This window comes from Anomaloglossus baeobatrachus, chromosome 11 (genome assembly GCF_048569485.1).
Source record: "Anomaloglossus baeobatrachus isolate aAnoBae1 chromosome 11, aAnoBae1.hap1, whole genome shotgun sequence".
NCBI classification, from domain to species: domain Eukaryota; kingdom Metazoa; phylum Chordata; class Amphibia; order Anura; family Aromobatidae; genus Anomaloglossus; species Anomaloglossus baeobatrachus.
In genome coordinates, this window is record NC_134363.1 from 172,022,505 (window position 1) to 172,044,663 (window position 22,159).

A 22,159-nucleotide genomic window follows, 5' to 3' on the forward strand; every position below is an offset into this window, starting at 1 on the left:
AGTGTAAATGAAGTGTGTCACACCCAAAATGCCTTAGTGATATAGTGGACTGCACACCTATAGAAAGCATACAAAATTGTTCCTTTTGCTGGAAAATAACTTTGAATCCATGTGCACAGGCAGTGTAAGTGCGCATGCACTCAAACAGTATCTTTTGTGCTGTCCATTACAATCTAGAGTCTCCAAGATGCCACTGGAGGGGGCATAACGGTGCTTCCATCCCACAGTCATGCCTTGGGTGCAAGAAAGCCCCCTCATTTGGATATGGATTAAAAGTTGCATTCACAAGCAGTGAACTAGTAACAGGGTCAGTGCTAGTATGATTGTTATAGGGGCAAAGTCCCTCATATCACTGTAGAGTTAGGGTACTTTCACACTTGCGTTGGACGGCTTCCGTTGCTATCTGCAGCCTTGAGGAATTACGGTAACCGTTGCAGGAAACCATTATATTCCTGATAGACTTCTATTAGCTACGGATAGCAACGGATGGTCTTGCATTGCATCCGCCCCGTGGCGGATCAGTTGTTTTGTCGCTGACCATCAGTGACCGTCGGGCGGATGGAACGCTGCATGTAGCGTTTTTCTGCACTTGGCGGAGTGTAAAAAAAACGCAACCTGCAGGATTCCGTCGGCGTCCGTTGTTTTTATAATGGACGCCTATGGTGGCGGATTCCGTTAGAATCCGTCATTTTGACGGATTCCGTTAACGCATCCGTCTTTACACAACTGCGCATGCTCAGATGTGTAAAGTCAAGGAAAAAAAACTATAACGGATTGCGTTATTTTGTACGATCCGTAGCATCCGTTGTGCCACTATATGCAACGCATCCGTTGCATGCGTCACACAACGCAATGCTACGGATCCCGTCCAACGCAAGTGTGAAACTAGCCTTAGGCTAAAAAGCATTTTGGGGTGCCAGACTTCCTATAAGATGGTAATTTTATAGGATTCCTGGTGTAAGAATAATGGGATAAGTAACTGCCAGACATGTCTGACCCTGCTGATCTCATGGGTGAACATATATTTGCCAAAAATATGAAAAATATATAATGATTGCTTTTTTTCCCCCTTAGGTACTCTAGTCAATGACAACACGAAAATACTGGATGATGCCTTCTTGTCTTACCTTGACCTGCTGAGCGGCAGCACCAAGGACAGCAGCTCCGCACTATCCTCCAGCAGTCTACTAGAGTACGTGAGCCCGGAAGCAACTGTGTAACAAACTGTTTACAAATAGGAAACTATTGATACAACTTACACAGTACAATACTTAAAAGCATAGCCTAAAGCTTTGTTAAAACATTTTCTTTTCTTTATAGTTTGATTCTTATATTTGGGTCCGATGCATCATTATTATTTCTGGAGTATTTTGCTATTTTATTTATTTACTAGCTGTACTACCCGGCTTTGCCTGGGTTAATAACTGCTGTTAACAAAATAGAATGTATTAACAAAAATGTATTCTGCATACAAAAGCTACAAAACAAATAGATAGAAATGTCATTATAATGTCTGTCTCCCCCTCTGTATATATCTCTCTGTCTCTCTCTTTGTCTGTCTCTTTCCCTGTCTGTCTCTGACTGTCTCTGTCTCTTTCACCGTCTGTCTCAATCTCTTTCCCTGTCTGTCTGTCTATCTCTGTCACTTTCCCTGTCTGTCTCTTTCTCTCTCTTTCCCTGTCTGTCTCTTTCCCTCTCTTTCCCTGTCTGTCTCTTTCTCTCTCTTTCCCTGTCTGTCTCTTTCCCTCTTTCTCTGTGTCTGTCTCTTTGTATGTCTCTTTACCTGTCTTTGTCTGTCTCTTACCCTGTCTCTCTCTTTCCCTCTCTTTCCCTGTCTGTCTCTTTCCCTGTCAGTCTGTCTCTTTGTCTGTGTCTGTCTCTTTGTGTCTGTCTCTTACCCTGTCTATGTCAGTTTCTTACCCTGTCTGTGTCTGCCTCTTTCCCTGTCTGTGTCTGTCTCTTTCCCTGGCTGCATTGTGACACGCCAACATTCCATATAAGGGCGTGGCTGCGCATTCTTCTGAAATTCTGGCTGCACTGTGGCTCCCAGCTCCATTTGCTTTAATGGAGGCAGGTTTTTTGGTGAATAACTGTAAAGTGCGGGGTTAAAATCTCCCCTCAAAACATAGCCTATGACGCCCTCGGGGTCCAGACGTGTGAGTGTGCAAAATTTTGTGGCTGTAGCTGCGACGGTGCAGATGCCAATCCCGGACATACATACATACACACACACACACACACACACACACACACACACTCAGGTTTATATATTAGATTTATTTATTTTTAGAAACTTTAGTATGTGCTCCTTATTCTCCATACGTTTTTTTTGTCACTTTTTAAGTCATTTTTCTTTCTTAAGCCATTTATTTATCTTTCCTTAACAATTTTGCTTTAGACGGATTCATAAAATGCAACTTTTACAAAATGTCGAATTTTTATTTTTTTTTGCCTGGAGTAAAGTTTCTGAAGGAGTTTGCACTATGATGCCTTTTTTGCAATTTTTACATAGATATATAAAGGCAGAAATGTTGTTATTCCTCAAATACTCATGCAGGACAACCTATTTTGATTAGTCATCTGAAAAGACTTTAGATGGCTGTTGGCAGAACTGTGCATTACTCGATCGTTCAGATGTTAGGGGTACTTTGCACGCTGCGACATCGCTAGCGCGATAGTACCCGCCTCCATCGCAGATGTGATATCTTGTGATAGCTGCCGTAGCGAACATTATCGCTACGGCAGCTTCACATGTACTTACCTGCCCTGCGACGTCGCTCTGGCTGGCGACCCGCTTCCTTCCTAAGGGGGCGGGTCGTGCGGCGTCACAGCGACATCACACGGCAGGCGGCCAATAGAAGCGGAGGGGCGGAGATGAGCGGGACGTAAACATCCCGCCCACCTCCTTCCTTCCGCATAGCCGGTGGAGGCAGGTAAGGAGACGTTCCTCGCTCCTGCGGCTTCATACACAGCGATGTGTGCTGCCACAGGAACGAGGAACAACATCGTACCTATTGCTGCAGCGAAATTATGAAAATGAACGACACTACACAGATCACCGATTTTCGACGCTTTTGCGATCGTTTATCGGTGCATCTAGGCTTTACACGTTGCGACGCCGTTACTGGCGCCGGATGTGCGTCACTTTCGTTTTGACCCCAACGATATCGCAGTAGCGATGTCTCAACCTGCAAAGCCCCCCTTACTCCTGTAAACAGAGGCAATAATTCGGTAGGATTCTCCTGTGTTCTCTGAAAGAAAGTTGGCGACAGGTATCTCTACTTATCGCCGAGAAAACAATGCAATTGGCAGTCCTTAATAGGAATCTCTCCCAATATCAGTTGGCTGGTGCATCATTCACATTATAGTAGTGCCCGAACCCATCGATATAGGCACATGTGGTAAATAACATAAAGAAGGGAATTTTGTTACTTACCGTAAATTCCTTTTCTTCTAGCTCCAATTGGGAGACCCAGACGATTGGGTGTATAGCTACTGCCTCCGGAGGCCACACAAAGCATTACACTAAAAAGTGTAAGGCCTCTCCCCTTCTGGCTATACACCCCCCGTGGGATCACGGGCTGCTCAGTTTTAGTGCTAAAGCAAGAAGGAGGAAAGCCAATAACTGGTTTAAACAAATTCAATCCGAAGTAACATCGGAGAACTGAAACCGTTCAACATGAACAACATGTGTACCCGAAAAAAACAAAAATCCCGAAGGAAACAGGGCGGGTGCTGGGTCTCCCAATTGGAGCTAGAAGAAAAGGAATTTACGGTAAGTAACAAAATTCCCTTCTTCTTCGGCGCTCCATTGGGAGACCCAGACGATTGGGACGTCCAAAAGCAGTCCCTGGGTGGGTAAATTAATACCTCAAGTTAGAGCTGCAAAACAGCCCTCCCCTACGAGGAGGCAACCGCCGCCTGCAGGACTCTTCTACCTAGGCTGGCGTCCGCCGAAGCGTAGGTATGCACCTGATAATGTTTGGTGAAAGTGTGCAGACTCGACCAGGTAGCTGCCTGGCACACCTGTTGAGCCGTTGCCTGGTGTCGTAATGCCCAGGACGCACCCACGGCTCTGGTAGAATGGGCCTTCAGCCCTGATGGAACCGGAAGCCCAGCAGAACGGTAGGCTTCAAGAATTGGTTCCTTGATCCATCGAGCCAGGGTGGATTTGGAAGCCTGCGATCCTTTGCGCTTACCAGCGACAAGGACAAAGAGTGCATCCGAGCGGCGCAGGGGCGCCGTGCGGGAAATGTAGATTCTGAGTGCTCTCACGAGATCCAACAAATGCAAATCCTTTTCATACCGATGAACTGGATGAGGACAAAAGGAAGGTAAGTGTCAGGGCCAGGCGGTCGGGCAGACCCAGGAGGTGGATCCACTGGTCCGAACTCTAAGATGGTGGTAAGGAGTCCGGTAGCTGAAGCACTATGGGCAGCAGAACAGTCCGTGCAAGTGTGTAACGGAGAAGTCCCTGGGACCACGGAGTCACAGATGGTAGTCCGGGTGACGTAGCTCAGGTTCGGAAGCCGAGATGAGGTCAGGCGGGGTCCGGAACCTTTGGAGCGAGATGACGGGTCACCGCAGGGATCCGAGATGGTACGGACTGTCAGATGGCAGACGGACAGCGTGCGGGGTTCGGGATTCAGCAGGACCGGATGCCGAGGCAGGATCAGCTCTAGAAGAGAGATACGTGAGTATGGCAAGGAGACACAAGGAGACCTGACTCCTAGCTTGGAAAACACGAAGATCAGGCCCCGCCCCCTTGGACAATAAACCCTTATATACCCTGTACCTGTTTAGCTTCATTTCCTGTTAATGGACGCTGGCCCTTTAAGAAAGGGTCAGTGACCGCGCGCGCGCCCTAATGCGCATGCGCGCCGCCCGGGTGCCAGAAGCCAGGGAAGGAAGCTGAGGGGAGGACGCAGGGGAGCCGGCCAGGGCCTGGGAAGCCGTCAGACGCCGGGATCGGAGGCCAGGGAACCTGGGAAGGACGGGCACCGGAGGCTGGGGAGCGGGGAGCGTGGCAGGTGAGTCGGGGAGCGGGGCTGAGGACCCGGGGAGCGGAGCAGAGGACCCGGGGAGGGGAGCCGAGGACCCGGGGAGCGTGACAGTACCCCCCCCCCCACGCCCCCCTCCCCGCAACCGGGACATGAAGGCACGGATCAGAGGAGTGCCCACGTTCTCCCTGGGCTCCCAGGACCTATCCTCAGGACCATACCCCTCCCAGTCCACCAGGAAGAACTGTCGGCCTCGAACAGTCTTCATGGCCACAATATCCCTTACCGCATAGATGTCGTCCTCGGCAATAGGAGGAGGAGCCGGACTGGCAGCAGAGGAGAAGGGACCAAGGAAAACCAGCTTGAGCAGAGAGACGTGGAAGGAGTTGGGAATCCGCATCGTGGCCGGAAGCCTCAGTTTGTAGGAGACCTCATTGATCTTGCTGAGGACCTTAAACGGCCCGATGTAGCGAGGACCCAGCTTGTAGGAAGGTATCTTCAATCGGATGTACTGGGAAGCAAGCCAGACCAGGTCACCAGGAGAGAAACACGGAGGGTCCAGGCGCCTCTTGTCGGCGTGTTTCTTCATCCGCTGGGAAGCGCGCCCAAGGGACGCCTTGACAGAGTCCCAAATGGTAGCGAAGTCACGGGCTACAGTATCAGCAGCAGGGACATCCGAAGACGGGGATATAGGCAACGGGACGGAGGGCTGAAGTCCGTAAACGACATGGAAGGGAGACTTGGAGGACGACTCACTGATGTGGTGGTTATGGGAGAATTCAGCCCAAGGCAGAAGCGTGGACCAGTCGTCGTGATGGGCGTTGACATAGTGACGTAAGAAGGAGGTCAAGATCTGATTGACCCTCTCCACTTGGCCATTAGACTGAGGATGGTAAGCAGAAGAAAAGTCCAGAGTCACTCCCAGATGTTTGCAGAGCGCCCTCCAGAAGCGGGATGTGAACTGAGTTCCCCTGTCGGACACGATGTGGGATGGAAAGCCATGCAAGCGGAAGATGTGTTGTATATAGGCTTCCGCGAGTTCCTGAGCAGAGGGCAGGCCGGCCATAGGGACGAAGTGAGCCATTTTGGAGAACCGATCCACCACGACCCATATGACTGTGTGCCCGGAGGATAATGGCAAGTCCGTAATAAAGTCCATCGCTATGTGTTGCCATGGAACTGAGGGTATAGGCAGAGGCAGAAGACGGCCATATGGCAGGTGCTTGGGCGTCTTGTTCCTGGCACAAGAGGAGCAGGCAGAGACAAAAGCAGCGACGTCCGTGCGAAGGGATGGCCACCAGTAATGGCGTACAATCGCACCCCATGTTCTCTTCTGACCTGCATGACCGGCTGTTTTTGAGGCATGACCCCAGTGTAAGACTTTTTGCCTGTCGGTCTCGGAGACATAGGTCTTCCCGGGCGGTATCTGGGCCAGGGTGACAGGAGCTACCGGAATAATCTTGCTAGGAGAGATGATAGGTTGGGTACTCTCTTCCTCCTGCTCCTTGGGCATGAGAGACCTAGACAGGGCATCAGCGTGTACATTCTTGTCCGCGGGTCGGAAATGGAGCTGGAAATCAAACCTGGCAAAGAATAAGGACCACCTGGCTTGCCGTGGGTTCAGTCGCTGAGCGGACCGCAGGTATTCCAGGTTCTTGTGGTCCGTGTAGATAATCACGGGGTACACTGCTCCTTCCAGGAGGTAGCGCCACTCCTCCAGAGCCAGTTTGACCGCCAATAGTTCTCGGTCACCGATGGTGTAATTACGTTCAGGCGCTGAGAAGCTCTTGGAGAAGAAACCGCAAGTCACCATCTTCCCGGAGGAGGACTTCTGCATGAGCACTGCTCCGGCTCCTGAGGAGGAGGCATCCACCTCCAAGGTGAACTGGCGGTTTAACTCCGGTCGGTGGAGTACAGGAGAGGAGGCAAATGCTCGCTTCAGAGAGCAAAACGCGGCGTCGGCCGCAGGTGACCAGTCCTTTGGATTAGCCTCCTTCTTGGTCAAGGCGGAGAGAGGAGCAGTCAGGGCAGAGAAGTGAGGGACAAACTGGCGGTAGTAGTTGGCGAATCCCAGGAACCGTTGGATTGCCTTCAGTCCAGAAGGGGGAGGCCAGTTGAGAATGGAGGAGACCTTCTGTGGATCCATCTGCAGCCCTGTACCCGAGATGATGTATCCCAGGAAAGGGAGAGAAGACTGCTCAAAGACACACTTCTCATATTTGGCGTAGAGACGATTCTCTCTCAGTCTCTGTAGAACCAGCCGTACGTTCTCTCTGTGGGTCTGGAGGTCCGGAGAGAAGACAAGGATGTCATCCAGATAAACTACTACACAGATGTAGAGGAGGTCCCGGAAAATGTCGTTCACCAATTCTTGGAATACGGCAGGAGCGTTACACAGACCGAAGGGCATTACGCAGTATTCATAGTGCCCATCGCGAGTATTAAACGCGGTCTTCCATTCGTCCCCAGAGCGGATACGAACTAGGTTGTAGGCACCCCGAAGATCCAGTTTGGTGAACACACGGGCTCCTCTGAGCCGGTCGAACAATTCGGGGATGAGCGGCAGGGGGTACTTGTTTTTTATGGTGATCTGATTCAAACCCCGGTAGTCAATGCATGGGCGTAGGTCACCCTCTTTCTTCTTAACGAAGAAGAAGCCTGCTCCCGCAGGAGAGGAGGATCTCCGGATGAATCCCTTTGCCAGGCTTTCTGTGATGTAGGTAGACATGGCCCTGGTTTCGGCTGGAGACAACGGATATATCCGTCCTCGAGGTGGTGTTGTTCCTGGGAGCAGGTCGATGGCGCAATCGTAGGGACGGTGAGGCGGAAGTACCTCAGACTCCTTCTTGTCAAAAACGTCTGCGAAGGACCAATAGGCCGAGGGCAGTTCCGGTAGGTTCTCTGGAACCGGAGGTCGTCGGATGGGTTGTATAGACTTCAGACACCTCTCATGACAGGCGGAGCCCCATCGGGTGATTTCGCCAGTACCCCAGCTGACTGATGGTTCGTGTGTCCGCAACCAGGGAAGTCCCAGCAGGATTTGATGGGACATGTGTGGAAGGACGTAGAGAGCGATGTTCTCGGTGTGCAGGGCACCGATACGCAGTTCGACCGGCCTGGTGACCCAGGAGATGGTATCAGCGAGGGGTCTCCCATCCACAGAGGCAATCACTAGGGGCTTATCGAGTAGAGTAACAGGCAACTGGTACTTGTCCACCGTGGCCTGCTGGATGAAATTGCCTGCTGCTCCAGAGTCGAGGTATGCCTCAGCCGTGAAGCGCGTCTCTCCCGCTGACACTTGCACGGTCCACATAACCGGGTCTGAGAGAGTCCCAGCACCTAGGGTGGCCTCTCCTACCAACCCTAGGCTTTGGAGTTTCCCGGCCTCTCTGGACAGGAGCGTAGCAGGTGTGTGCCCTCTCCGCAGTAAAAGCAGAGACCCTTGGCGAGCCGCTCTGCTCGACGTTGTTCAGACCGCCGTACTCGGTCAATCTGCATGGGCTCGTGGACGGGAATCCCCTCTGTTGATGACTGAGGTACGGAGGACTTCCGTGGAGGAGAGGAATGCCGTACCGGACGTCTCTCACGAGATAGCTCTTTGGAGCGTTCCTGAAAACGAATGTCCACTTGAGTTGCTAGGGCAATCAGGGCATCTAGGGTGGAGGGCACGTCACGACCCGCCAACTCGTCTTTGATGCGACTCGAGAGTCCTTCCCAGAAGGCGGCTGTTAGGGCCTCATTATTCCACCCGAGTTCTGAAGCCAAAGTGCGGAAACGGATGGCATATTGGCCTACCGTCAGTGTTCCTTGACGCAGGCGGAGAAGGGATGAAGCAGACGCAGAGGCGCGTCCCGACTCGTCGAAGGTGCTGCGAAAGGCCTGCAGGAACTCTTGAAGGTCCTTGGTCATAGGGTCCTCCTTCTCCCACAAGGGATTCATCCACGCCAGTGCCTCGCCCTCTAGGTGAGACATGATGAAGGCGACCTTGGCTTGGTCGGAGGCAAACAAATGTGGCAGCTGCGTGAAATGAAGGGAGCATTGGTTTATGAAGCCCCTGCAGGTCTTGGGATCTCCGGCATAACGAGGTGGTGAAGCCAAACGGAGTCGGGAAGCATCCGAAGAGGCTGCCACGGGTGCGGGAGCCGTGGATTGACTAGTGGAGGCCCGGAATGTTGAAGGCGTAACTGCCGCTTGTAACGTGTACAGGCGGGTGTCCACGGAAGTCATAAAGTCCAACATGCGGGTCTGGACTTCACGCTGGCGTTGGAGTTCCTCTTGCAAGGCCGCTAGTGCTGCAGCGGGATCCATGGCCTGATCTTACTGTCAGGGCCAGGCGGTCGGGCAGACCCAGGAGGTGGATCCACTGGTCCGAACTCTAAGATGGTGGTAAGGAGTCCGGTAGCTGAAGCACTATGGGCAGCAGAACAGTCCGTGCAAGTGTGTAACGGAGAAGTCCCTGGGACCACGGAGTCACAGATGGTAGTCCGGGTGACGTAGCTCAGGTTCGGAAGCCGAGATGAGGTCAGGCGGGGTCCGGAACCTTTGGAGCGAGATGACGGGTCACCGCAGGGATCCGAGATGGTACGGACTGTCAGATGGCAGACGGACAGCGTGCGGGGTTCGGGATTCAGCAGGACCGGATGCCGAGGCAGGATCAGCTCTAGAAGAGAGATACGCGAGTATGGCAAGGAGACACAAGGAGACCTGACTCCTAGCTTGGAAAACACGAAGATCAGGCCCCGCCCCCTTGGACAATAAACCCTTATATACCCTGTACCTGTTTAGCTTCATTTCCTGTTAATGGACGCTGGCCCTTTAAGAAAGGGTCAGTGACCGCGCGCGCGCCCTAATGCGCATGCGCGCCGCCCGGGTGCCAGAAGCCAGGGAAGGAAGCTGAGGGGAGGACGCAGGGGAGCCGGCCAGGGCCTGGGAAGCCGTCAGACGCCGGGATCGGAGGCCAGGGAACCTGGGAAGGACGGGCACCGGAGGCTGGGGAGCGGGGAGCGTGGAAGGTGAGTCGGGGAGCGGGGCTGAGGACCCGGGGAGCGGAGCAGAGGACCCGGGTAGGGGAGCCGAGGACCCGGGGAGCGTGACAGTAAGGAGATATCCTGATTGAGATGAAAAGAGGATACCACCTTAGGGAGAAACTCCTGAATCGGGCGCAGCACTACCTTGTCCTGGTGAAAAACCAGGAAGGGAGCTTTGGATGACAGCGCTGCCAGCTCGGATACCCTCCGAAGAGACGTGACCGCTACCAGAAAGGCCACTTTCTGTGAGAGTCGAGAAAGTGAAACATCCCTCAGAGGCTCGAAGGGCGACTTCTGGAGAGCAACTAGTACCCTGTTCAGATCCCATGGATCTAACGGCCGTTTGTACGGAGGGACGATGTGACAAACCCCCTGCAGGAACGTGCGTACCTGAGGAAGTCGTGCTAGACGCTTTTGAAAAAATACCGATAGCGCTGAGACTTGCCCTTTAAGGGAGCCGAGCGATAAGCCTTTTTCCAAACCAGATTGCAGGAAGGAAAGAAAAGTAGGCAATGCAAATGGCCAGGGGGACACTCCCTGTGCCGAGCACCAGGATAAGAAAATCTTCCACGTTCTGTGGTAGATCTTAGCAGACGTGGGCTTCCTAGCCTGTCTCATGGTGGCCACGACCCCTTGAGATAATCCTGAAGATGCTACTATCCAGGACTCAATGGCCACACAGTCAGGTTCAGGGCCGTAGAATTCAGATGGAAAAACGGCCCTTGTGACAGTAAGTCTGGCCGGTCTGGTAGCGCCCACGGTTAGCCGACCGTGAGATGCCACAGATCCGGATACCACGACCTCCTCGGCCAGTCTGGGGCGACGAGCAGGACGCGGCGGCAATCGGACCTGATCTTGCGTAGCACTCTGGGCAAGAGTGCCAGAGGGGGAAACACATAGGGCAGCTGGAACTGCGACCAATCTTGCACTAAGGCGTCTGCCGCCAGAGCTCTGTGATCGCGAGACCGTGCCATGAAAGTTGGGACCTTGTTGTTGTGCCGGGACGCCATTAGGTCGACGTCCGGCCTTCCCCAGCGGCGACAGATTTCCTGAAACACGTCCGGGTGAAGGGACCATTCCCCTGCGTCCATACCCTGGCGACTGAGGAAGTCCGCTTCCCAGTTTTCTACGCCGGGGATGTGAACTGCGGATATGGTGGAGGCCGTGGCTTCCACCCACATCAGAATCCGCCGGACTTCCTGGAAGGCTTGCCGACTGCGTGTCCCGCCTTGGTGGTTGATGTATGCCACCGCTGTGGAGTTGTCCGACTGAATTCGGATCTGCTTTCCTTCCAGCCACTGCTGGAAGGCTTGTAGGGCAAGATACACTGCCCTGATTTCCAGAACATTGATCTGAAGGGTGGACTCCTGCTGAGTCCACGTACCCTGAGCCCTGTGGTGGAGAAAAACTGCTCCCCACCCTGACAGACTCGCGTCTGTCGTGACCACCGCCCAGGATGGGGGTAGGAAGGACCTTCCTTGTGATAATGAGGTGGGAAGAAGCCCCATTGAAGAGAGTCCTTGGCCGTCTGGGAAAGGGAGACTTTCCTGTCTAAGGACGTCGACTTCCCGTCCCATTGGCGGAGAATGTCCCATTGAAGTGGGCGCAGATGAAACTGCGCAAACGGGACTGCCTCCATTGCTGCCACCATCTTCCCCAGGAATGCATGAGGCGTCTTAAGGGGTGCGACTGGCCTTGAAGGAGAGAGTGCACCCCTGTCTGTAGTGAACGCTGCTTGTCCATCGGAAGCTTCACTATCGCTGAGAGAGTATGAAACTCCATGCCAAGATATGTTAGTGATTGGGTCGGTGACAGATTTGACTTTGAAAAGTTGATGATCCTGCCTTGACAAGTAGATCGTCCAAGTAAGGGATCACCGAGTGTCCCTGAGAGTGCAAGACTGCTACCACTGCTGCCATGACCTTGGTGAAAACCCGTGGGGCTGTCGCCAGACCAAATGGCAGGGCTACGAACCGAAGGTGTTCGTCTCCTATAACGAAGCGTAGAAAACGCTGGTGCTCTGGCGCAATCGGCACGTGGAGATAAGCATCCTTGATGTCTATTGATGCTAGGAAATCTCCTTGAGACATCGAGGCAATGACGGAGCGGAGAGATTCCATCCGGAACCGCCTGGTTTTCACGTGCTTGTTGAGCAGTTTTAGGTCCAGAACAGGACGGAAAGAGCCGTCCTTTTTTTGCACCACAAACAGATTGGAGTAAAAACCTTGACCTCGTTCCTGAAGAGGAACAGGGATCACCACTCCTTCTGCCCTTAGAGAGCACACCGCCTGCAGAAGAGCATCGGCTCGGTCGGGATGTGGGGAAGTTCTGAAGAACCGAGGCGGAGGACGAGAACTGAACTCTATCCGGTACCCGTGAGACAAAATGTCTGTTACCCACCGGTCTTTGACCTGTGGCCGCCAAATGCCGCAAAAGCGGGAGAGCCTGCCACCGACCGAGGATGCGGAGAGAGGAGGCCGAAAGTCATGAGGCAGCCGGCTTGGAAGCGGTTCCTCCGGCTGCTTTCTTTGGGCGTGAGTGAGTCCGCCAGGAATCTGAGCTCCTCTGCTCCTTCTGAGTCCTTTTGGACGAGGAGAATTGGGCCCTGCCCGAACCTCGAAAGGACCGAAACCTCGACTGTCCCCTCCACTGTTGAGGTTTGCTTGATCTGGGCTGGGGTAAGGAAGAGTCCTTACCCTTGGACTGTTTAATGATTTCAGCCAAATGGCAAACTGGTTAAGCATTTTTTGGAAGCAGAATCTGCTTTCCATTCCTTTAACCATAAGGCTCTGCGTAAAACCACAGAGTTGGCGGACGCCATTGACGTACGGCTGGTAGAGTCCAAGACCGCATTGATAGCGTAAGTCGCAAACGGAGACATTTGCGAGGTCAAGGACGCCACTTGCGGCACTGATGGACGTATGACAGAGTCCACCTGCGCCAGACCAGCTGAAATAGCTTGGAGTGCCCACACGGCTGCGAATGCTGGAGCAAACGACGCGCCGATAGCTTCATAGACAGATTTCAACCAAAGGTCCATCTGTCTGTCATTGGCATCTTTAAGTGAAGCCCCATCTTCCACTGCCACTATGGATCTAGCCGCAAGCCTGGAGATTGGGGGGTCCACCTTTGGACACTGGGTCCAGCGTTTGACCACGTCAGGGGGAAAGGGATAACGTGTATCCTTAAGACGTTTGGAGAAACGCTTATCTGGATAAGCATGGTGTTTCTGGACTGCTTCTCTGAAGTCAGCGTGGTCCAGAAAAGTACTCAATTTACGTTTGGGATACCTGAAATGGAATTTCTCCTGCTGTGCTGCTGCCTCCTCCGCTGGAGGAGAAATATCCAGCAGTCTATTGATGGCCGCTATAAGATCATTCACCATGGCGTCACCATCAGGGGTATCCAGGTTGAGAGCAGTCTCAGGATTAGACTCCTGATCACCTAGCTCTGTCTCATCATACAGAGAATCCTCTCGCTGAGACCCTGACCAGCGTGATGACGCCGAGGGTCTCTCCCAGCGAGCTCGCTTAGGCTGCCTGGGACTGTCGTCCGAGTCAGAGCCTTCAGCCTGTGATGCCTGGGACCCCCTTGGAGCACGGATTAGTTCCAACTGAGGGGGACCGGGGAACATTGAATCAGCAGTACCCATGGTCTGAGTGACCGGCCTGGACTGCAAAGTTTCTAGAATTTTTGTAATAGTCACAGACATCTTATCAGCAAAAACTGCAAACTCTGTCCCAGTCACCGGGGCAGGGTTCACAGGCGTCTCTGCCTGGGCCACTACTAGCATAGACTCCGGCTGACGAAGTGGCACAGGGACCGAACATTGCACACAATGGGGGTCAGTGGAACCTGCCGGTAGATCAGCCCCACATGCGGTACAGGCAGCATAGAAAGCCTGTGCCCTGGCACCCTTGCTTTTTGCGGATGACATGCTGTTGTCTCCTCAGAGCAATATAGGGGTATAAGCCAAGAAGCGACCGTACAGTGCAATATATAGGTACAGACAAAAGTACACAAAACAACACTGTGGCACTAGTGGGGTCAGCACCTAGGTGCTGCTTACCGCCCGCTTAACAGCGGGTGTGTGGTCGCCAGAATCCCCTGTCTGGGTCTCCCAGGGCTATGTCCGTTCTCCAGCTCAGACTGCGTGCAGGAATGGCTGCCGGCGTCCTGTGAAGAGGGGCGGGCCGTGGGCGTGCCTCAGACAAAGAGCGGGAAACTGGCGTCCCACTGTGCCCAGTGAGAGGGCTGGAGTATGTAAATAAGACTCCAGCCCTCGGCGCTGACTATTGTACAGCGTCTCTCCCCTTCCCTGACTGACAGGGCTGGGGGCGGGAACGAAACGTAACTAGGCCGCAGAAGCCGGGGACTAGATTTATAAGCGCTGCCGTCGTAAAAGCACGGTCGGCGCGAAGTCCCCGGCGCACCACAAGTCTCAGCCGCGCCACAGTCTCCGGGGGCGGCCGGCGCGGTAGTTCCCCACACATAAACTCACTCAGCTAAGCTGCAGTGAGTATAACCCAAGCGCGCAGCGCTACTGTCCCCGGCGCACTAGAACACCCAGCAATGCTGGAGTGTGTCTGTGCCTGTCTGTACGGGGACACAGAGTACCTGAATGTTGCAGGGCCTTGTCCCTGACGGTACCCAGCTCCGTATCCAGCAGGATCTCCGGGTCTGTGGATGGAGCCCGGCCTCAGAGCCTGGAGGCCGGTAAGATCCCACTTCACCAGAGCCCTCAGGGGGATGGGGAAGGAAAACAGCATGTGGGCTCCAGCCTCCGTACCCGCAATGGGTACCTCAACCTTAACAAACACCGCCAACAAGAGTGGGGTGAGAAGGGAGCATGCTGGGGGCCCTTTAGCATGGGCCCTCTTTTCTTCCATCCGATATAGTCAGCAGCTACTGCTGACTAAACAGCGGAGCTATGCGTGGATGTCTGACCTCCTTCGCACAAAGCTTGAAAACTGAGCAGCCCGTGATCCCACGGGGGGTGTATAGCCAGAAGGGGAGGGGCCTTACACTTTTTAGTGTAATGCTTTGTGTGGCCTCCGGAGGCAGTAGCTATACACCCAATCGTCTGGGTCTCCCAATGGAGCGCCGAAGAAATAAGGTTTTACTAAAAACAACTGCACCAGACCCGCCCGGTTCTTGTACAGACTAGAAGTCCTGGCTGCACAGTTCCTAAAAGCCACTGCGCAGACTGAAACAACCCTAACTGGATGCCTCAGATGATCACTTGGAGCTTTGCTTTGTAAGAGGCCATTAAGGTTTCCATGTACCTGTGGCGCCCCTGCGGCTTCAGTCGCCACAGAGTGCTGCACCTTAGCGTACCACAGGTGACATCACGACAATCAGGCATCCACCTTCTATCCCCCCTTTTATTGTGGACACCTAGGGGCAGGAAGCCGTGCAGGGCCACCCGTGACATTCCCGCAACCGACATCACCGACCCGGTGACGAGTAAGGTAAACCCTCTGCCCCCTTAGGAATATGGGGAAAGGCGAAAAGTAAAATAAGGTAAACCACAGTTATAATTTGCCAGGAAAAACACAAGACAAACAGGCTGAAGTTCCAAGCAGGCTCCACGTCAGAAATATCACCAGCAAGAAATGGAAGATCTGGGGAAGCTTTAAATAGTTAAATCTACCGGTTGATAGGGCAGACTAAGGGCGGCGTTACACGCAACTATTTATCGTGCGATCGCATGAGCGATCGCACCCGCCCCTGTCGTTTGTGCGTCACGGGCAATTCGTTGCCCGTGTCGCACAAAGTCGTTAACCCCCGTCACACGTACTTACCTCCCCAACGACGTCGCTGGGGGCGGCGAACATCCTCTTCCTGAAGGGGGAGGGACGTTCGACGTCACAGCGACATCACACGGCAGCCGCCCAATAGAAGCGGAGGGGCGGAGATGAGCGGGATGTAACATCCCGCCCACTTCCTTCCTTCCTCCCTCATTGCCGGCGGGACGCAGGTAAGTTGTTGTTCGCCATTCCCGGGGTGTCACACGTAGCGATGTGTGCTGCCACAGGAACGATGAACAACCGGCGCGCAGAAGGAGGAACGACATTATGGAAATGAATGACATGTCAACGAGCAACGATAAGGTGAGTATTTTTGCTCGTTAACAGTCGTTCGGAGGTGTCACATGGTACGACATCTCTAACGATGCCGGAAGTGCGTCACGGAATCCGTGACCCCGACGACATATCGCCCGATATATCGTATTGTGTAACGCCGCCCTAAATTACAGCAGAGGAAACACTTGTTGTTAGAAAGGCAATGAACACACAAAGTGTCCGCACAGAGACAAAGTGTTCAGAACCAGGAAAGTGACCAAACCTGACAGTGGCTAAATGGAGAGGGAACAGACCACAAGCAAAGAAGGCTGCCGCATCAAATCCGAGTCATGATACTAACAATTTATGTAAAATGTCTCATTTTTACAATAAGTAACTCCTTTTCTTGTTTCCAATTTTAGCAGCACTCTAGCATTGACAGAGGAGAAAAGTGTCTATGCACAACTACTGAACAAGGTGTCATTTTTTGCCAAAAACATGTATGAACAGGCGACACAAGAAACGGAAAACCTCCAGTTGGACTTGGAAAAGCTGAAGATCAAACTCATCCCATATTCAGAAGAGGTGACAAAGCTGCTGAGTAAGACCACTGAAGATCTGCAGATAACACTCAATCCCTGCGCTGCGGAACTTCAGACACAAGTAGAAACAATCACCTTGAATTTCATCAAAAACTTAAAAAGCTTCAGTTTGGACCTGAAGATGCCATTGGTCTTGTACTTCCAAACGTTGGACGTAAGAATGTCCGAGTGCCTCGATACACTGAGGAAAGCGGTGGTGACGTGCACTGAAAAGGTGAAGGAGGAGATTGATCTGCACCTTGTGGCTTTGTATCAAAGTCTTTCTCCTTTTGTGGAAGAAATGCAAGATGCCTTGAGGAAGCAACTGGAGAATTTGAACTTTTCGATGAAAAAGAGCGTCATCTTGATCGGGAGTAAGATCTTGGAGAACGCAACAATGCTGGAGAAGCAAATGAATCTCTGTATCAGTCAGCTGAAGGAGAAACGTGGTCCTCTCTACAGGAACGTCAAATACACAGTAACATCGTGCCTGGTGGACATCAGCCAGAAGATCAAAGTGTTTAATTCCATGATGACCCCCTTTGGTGATTCCCTCACTAAGTCATTCGTACTCAGCATTGAGAACATACAAAGCTTGTTCCAGGGATCCGCAGCCGTGAATCTGCAAAACAAGAAGGATATCCTAGAGAAGAGCATTTTTGACAAAATCAGCAACCTTTTTAAAAATACAACCGAAAGCATAAACCTCATTGCCTGATCCAGACATTTAAAGGGGTTGGTCACTTCATTGTTCCATTTGCGCTAAAAACAGCCGATTCATGCACCAATATATAGTTATGGGATGATCTGCACCAATATGTACACTCATGTATATAATGCGGCCTCATGTTTACTCCGTTCTGCAGCACCACACTCCAGTCTGCAGCACCACACTCGGGTCTGTGGCACCACACTCCAGTCTGCAGCACCACACTCGGGTCTGTGGCACCACACTCCAGTCTGCAGCACCACACTCCAGTCTGCAGCACCACACTCGGGTCTGTGGCACCACACTCGGGTCTGTGGCACCACACTTCGGTCTGCGGCACCACACTCTGTTCTGCGGCACCATACTCTGTTCTGCGGCACCACACTACGTTCTGCTGCACCACACTCCGATCTGCGGCACCACACTCCAATCTGTGGCACCACACTCCGGTCTGGGGCACCACACTCCGGTCTGGGGCACCACAGTTCGTTCTTCGGCACCGCACTTCATTCTGCGGCACAAAACTCTGGTCTGCGGCACCATAGTCTGTTCTGTGGCACCAGACTCCGGTCTGCAGCTCCACACTCCGGTCTGCGTCTCCACACTCTCGTCTTCAGCACCACACTCTGTTCTGCCTTACCGCACTCTGGTCTGCGGCACCACACTCCGGTCTGCGGCACCACTTTCCAGTCTGCGGCACCACATTCTGTTCTGCGGCACCACACTCTGTTCTGGGGTACCATACTCCGGTCTGCTGTGGCATCACACTCCTTTCTGTGGCACTACACTTCGGTTTGCGGCACCACACTCTCCGGTCTGAGGCACCACACTCTCCGGTCTGAGGCACCACACTCTCCGGTCTGAGGCACCACACTCTCCGGTCTGAGGCACCACACTCTCCGGTCTGAGGCACCACACTCTCCGGTCTGCGGCACCACACTCTCCGGTCTGTGGCACCACACTCCTGTCTGCGGCACTACACTCCTGTCTGCGGCACCACACTCCTGTCTGCGGCACCACACTCTCCGGTCTGCGGCACCACACTCCTGTCTGCGGCACCACACTCCTGTCTGCGGCACCACACTCTTCGGTCTGCGGCACCACACTCCTGTCTGCGGCACCACACTCCTGTCTGCGGCACCACACTCCTGTCTGCGGCACCACACTCCTGTCTGCGGCACCACACTCCTGTCTGCGGCACCACACTCTCCGGTCTGTGGCACCACACTCTCCGGTCTGTGGCACCACACTCTCCGGTCTGCGGCACCACACTCTCCGGTCTGTGGCACCACACTCCTGTCTGCGGCACCACACTCTCCGGTCTGAGGCTCCACACTCCATTCTGCCGCCCCACACTACGTTCTGAACATAGCATGTGATGAAGGTATGTGTGACCAGACCTGTCAATGAGCGACTATGTTGCACTTGGGCGATGTGTTGCAGACGGAGAACACATGGGAGGCAGCATACAAGTGAAACACATAGTGCAAATCTTCCCATAACATTTTATTTTTAAAGAGAACTTGTCACCAGGTCAAAAGTGTCCATTTTTCCTCCATGAAATTGTTCCTGCTGCCCCCTGAATTTTCCATATTTTGTTGCCATTTTTCATTTTTCTCTCCCCTTCTTCCAAGCGCCATAACATTTTTAGTTTTCCTTCCATATTGCCATATGAGGATTGTGTTTTTGCAGGATGAGTTGTACTTTTGAATGACACCATTCATTCTGCCCCATAGCGTACTGGAAAAAGGGAAAAAAATTCCAATTGCGGTGAAATTGCAAACAAAGTTCAATTCCACAATGTTTTTTTTTAGTTTTTGTATTTACTAAGTTCACTATATGGTACAACTGACCTGGCAATATGATTGTCCAGGACAGTACGAGTCCGTAGATACCAAACATGTATAGTTTTTGTCTTATTTAAGTGGTGGGAAAAAAATTCTGAAATTTGTAAAACAAAAATTGCGCTATATTCTAAGACCTGTAACATTCTCATTTTTTGGGATCTGGCGACAGTGATGGCTTATTTTTTGAGTCTTGTGCTGATGTTTTTATTCATACCATTTTTGGGCAGATGCGGTGTTTTGATCACCTTTTATTGCATTTTATTGCAATGTTGCTGCGACCCCAAAAAATGTAATTCTGGCATTTTGATTTTTTTTTCCCGCTGTGCTCTTTACTGATCAGAATAATTTATTTACTATTTTGAAGGATCAGGCATTTCTGAACCCGGCAATACAAAATATGTAACTTTTTAATCGTTTTATTTTCAATGTGGGGCAAAAGGGGGGATTTGAATTCTGTGGGGGGTTTTTTAAATTTTTTTTAACTTTTTTTTCTAATTTTTTATAGTTTTTACTAGTTCCCTTAGGGGACTTGAAGCTGTGATCTTCCCATTGTTTGTGCTGTACAGACCAGGGCATCAATATCAGAGTCAGCATCAGAGTCATCATCAGTATCAGCACCAGAGTCAGCATCAGAGTCAGCATCAGAGTCAGCATCAGAGTCAGCATCAGAGTCAGCATCAGAATCAGCATCAGAGTCTGCATCAGAGTCTGCATCAGAGTCTGCATCAGAGTCTGCATCAGAGTCAGTTTCAGAGTCAGCATTAGAGTTAGCGTCAGCATCAGAGTAAGCATCAGAATCAGAATCAGCATCAGAATCAGCATCACAGTCAGCATCAGAGTCAGCATCAGAGTCAGCATCAGAGTCAGCATCAGAATCAGCATCAGAATCAGCATCAGAATCAGCATCAGAATCAGCATCAGAGTCTGCATCAGAGTCTGCATCAGAGTCAGCATTAGAGTTAGCGTCAGCATCAGAGTAAGCATCAGAATCAGAATCAGCATCAGAATCAGCATCACAGTCAGCATCAGAGTCAGCATCAGAGTCAGCATCAGAGTCAGCATCAGAATCAGCATCAGAATCAGCACCAGAATCAGCATCAGAGTCAGTATCAGAGTCAGCATCAGAGTCAGCGTTAGCATCAGAGTCAGCATCAGAGTCAGCACTAGAATCAGCACCGCAGTCAGCATCAGAGTCAGTATCAGAGTCAGCACCACAGTCAGCACCACAGTCAGTATCAGAGTCAGTATCAGAGTCAGTATCAGAGTCAGTATCAGAGTCAGCGTTAGCGTCAGAGTCAGCACTAGAATCAGCACCGCAGTCAGCATCAGAGTCAGTATCAGAGTCAGCATCAGAGTCAGCGTTAGCATCAGAATCAGCATTAGCATCAGAGTCAGCATAAGAATCAGCACCGCAGTCAGTATCAGAGTCAGCATCAGAGTCAGCATCAGCGTCAGCATCAGCACCGCTCTATACAGAAGAGATGCTGATTTCCTATAAATGTTGCCGTTCACAGGAAATTCGTAATGACAGTGACAGGGGTTATCCTGACAATCCATTTCATACCCCATGATAACATCACACGGCTGCCGAGAGGGGAACAGGGAATGGCGCTTTCCCTGCAGTGGCATGTTAAATCCCTTTGTCAGAGATTGACGGCCGAATTTAACCAGTTAACAGGTACGGGCGGATCGCTGAGGCTGTTAGAGGCATATGCCGACTAATAAGATCAGCTGACATGTGCAGGAAAAGATGCGGGCTCAGCTTGTGAGCCTGCATCAAAGTCAAGGAGCCGACACAGGATGTACCAGTACATACGATGTCAGTAAGGGGTTAAAATCCACCATATGGTTCCAATGATATTTGCCTTTTTATATTGTAGTAATTTTCATGGTCCTTACCAAGGGGAACTCACTGGACAACAATTCAGAGCCCTCTAAAGACACGCCCCTGAGGATCCCCTGAACCACACCCCTGAGGTAAAGATCATAAAAATTAGCTCTATCTAAAAAAGTCAATACTTTTAGAAGAAATAAAAAACAAATACTCAGGGAGCAGTGGGAATAAAATAAGAGAGGAAACTGCCCACGTTTCACCCGGTGACAGGTTCTCTACATTTGCTGAATCTAACACATAGGTAAGGATAAAGATTTAATGGCCGTACCTCTTTACTATAGGGGCTTTGCATAGGTGTAGGGTGGGTTGCACATGTGCCCATGTGCTGCTGGGTGGCAAAGGGTAACAAGTCACTCTATCTTGAATTATTTAGTTACAGAATCACCGCTCTAATAATATTAAGAATTAAGAAATAAATCTAAATATTTACTTTAAAGTGTTTTATGGCTTTTCTATCATACTGCTGCATATTCTCTGATATATAAAATCTAACAATGCTGCAACCTATATTTTATATCATTCAGAAACCTCATCTGAAATATATTAGATATCTTGTTACATTGGGAAATATATACCGTGTGTGTGTATATATATATATATATATATATACATACATATATAAAATCTTCTACAACATCTTGTAGTTTATATATGGTAATTGTTTTTCATCTACATTAACTTCAATAAAGCTTTTTTGCAAATTAATATTCGTATTTGATTACTCTCTATTTTTTCCTTAGTCTGAGGCATAACTATAGGGGTGTGCAGGTTGCATTTTCACATTGGAGACCCTAATTGTAAATTTTGTCAATTTCTGCAGATGCTGATTGTCTGCAGAGCTCACATCCAACCTATTTTACTGTGAGAGACTCAAACCTCACATTATTATTATTATTATTATTTATTTATAGAGCACCATTAATTCAATGGTGCTCACATCCAGCCTATATTACTGGGAGAGACAAACAGAGCTCACATCCAGCCATTATTACTGGGAGAGACACACAGAGCTGACATCCAGCATATATTATTGGGA

At 51.3% G+C, this 22,159-nt stretch overlaps 1 protein-coding gene across 1 annotated transcript in view; it reads left to right on the plus strand.

Moving 5' to 3' along the window:
- LOC142255898 (uncharacterized) overlaps window positions 1–17,575 on the plus strand; it is a 35,047-nt gene extending 17,472 nt beyond the window's left edge. Inside the window, exons 2-3 of the mRNA XM_075327345.1 lie at window positions 1,075–1,216; window positions 16,515–17,575. Coding sequence (XP_075183460.1) covers window positions 1,075–1,216; window positions 16,515–17,391 — 1,019 coding nt within the window. The 3' untranslated portion in view covers window positions 17,392–17,575. The remainder of the gene's footprint in view (window positions 1–1,074; window positions 1,217–16,514) is intronic.
- The last annotated feature ends 4,584 nt before the right edge of the window (window positions 17,576–22,159 follow it).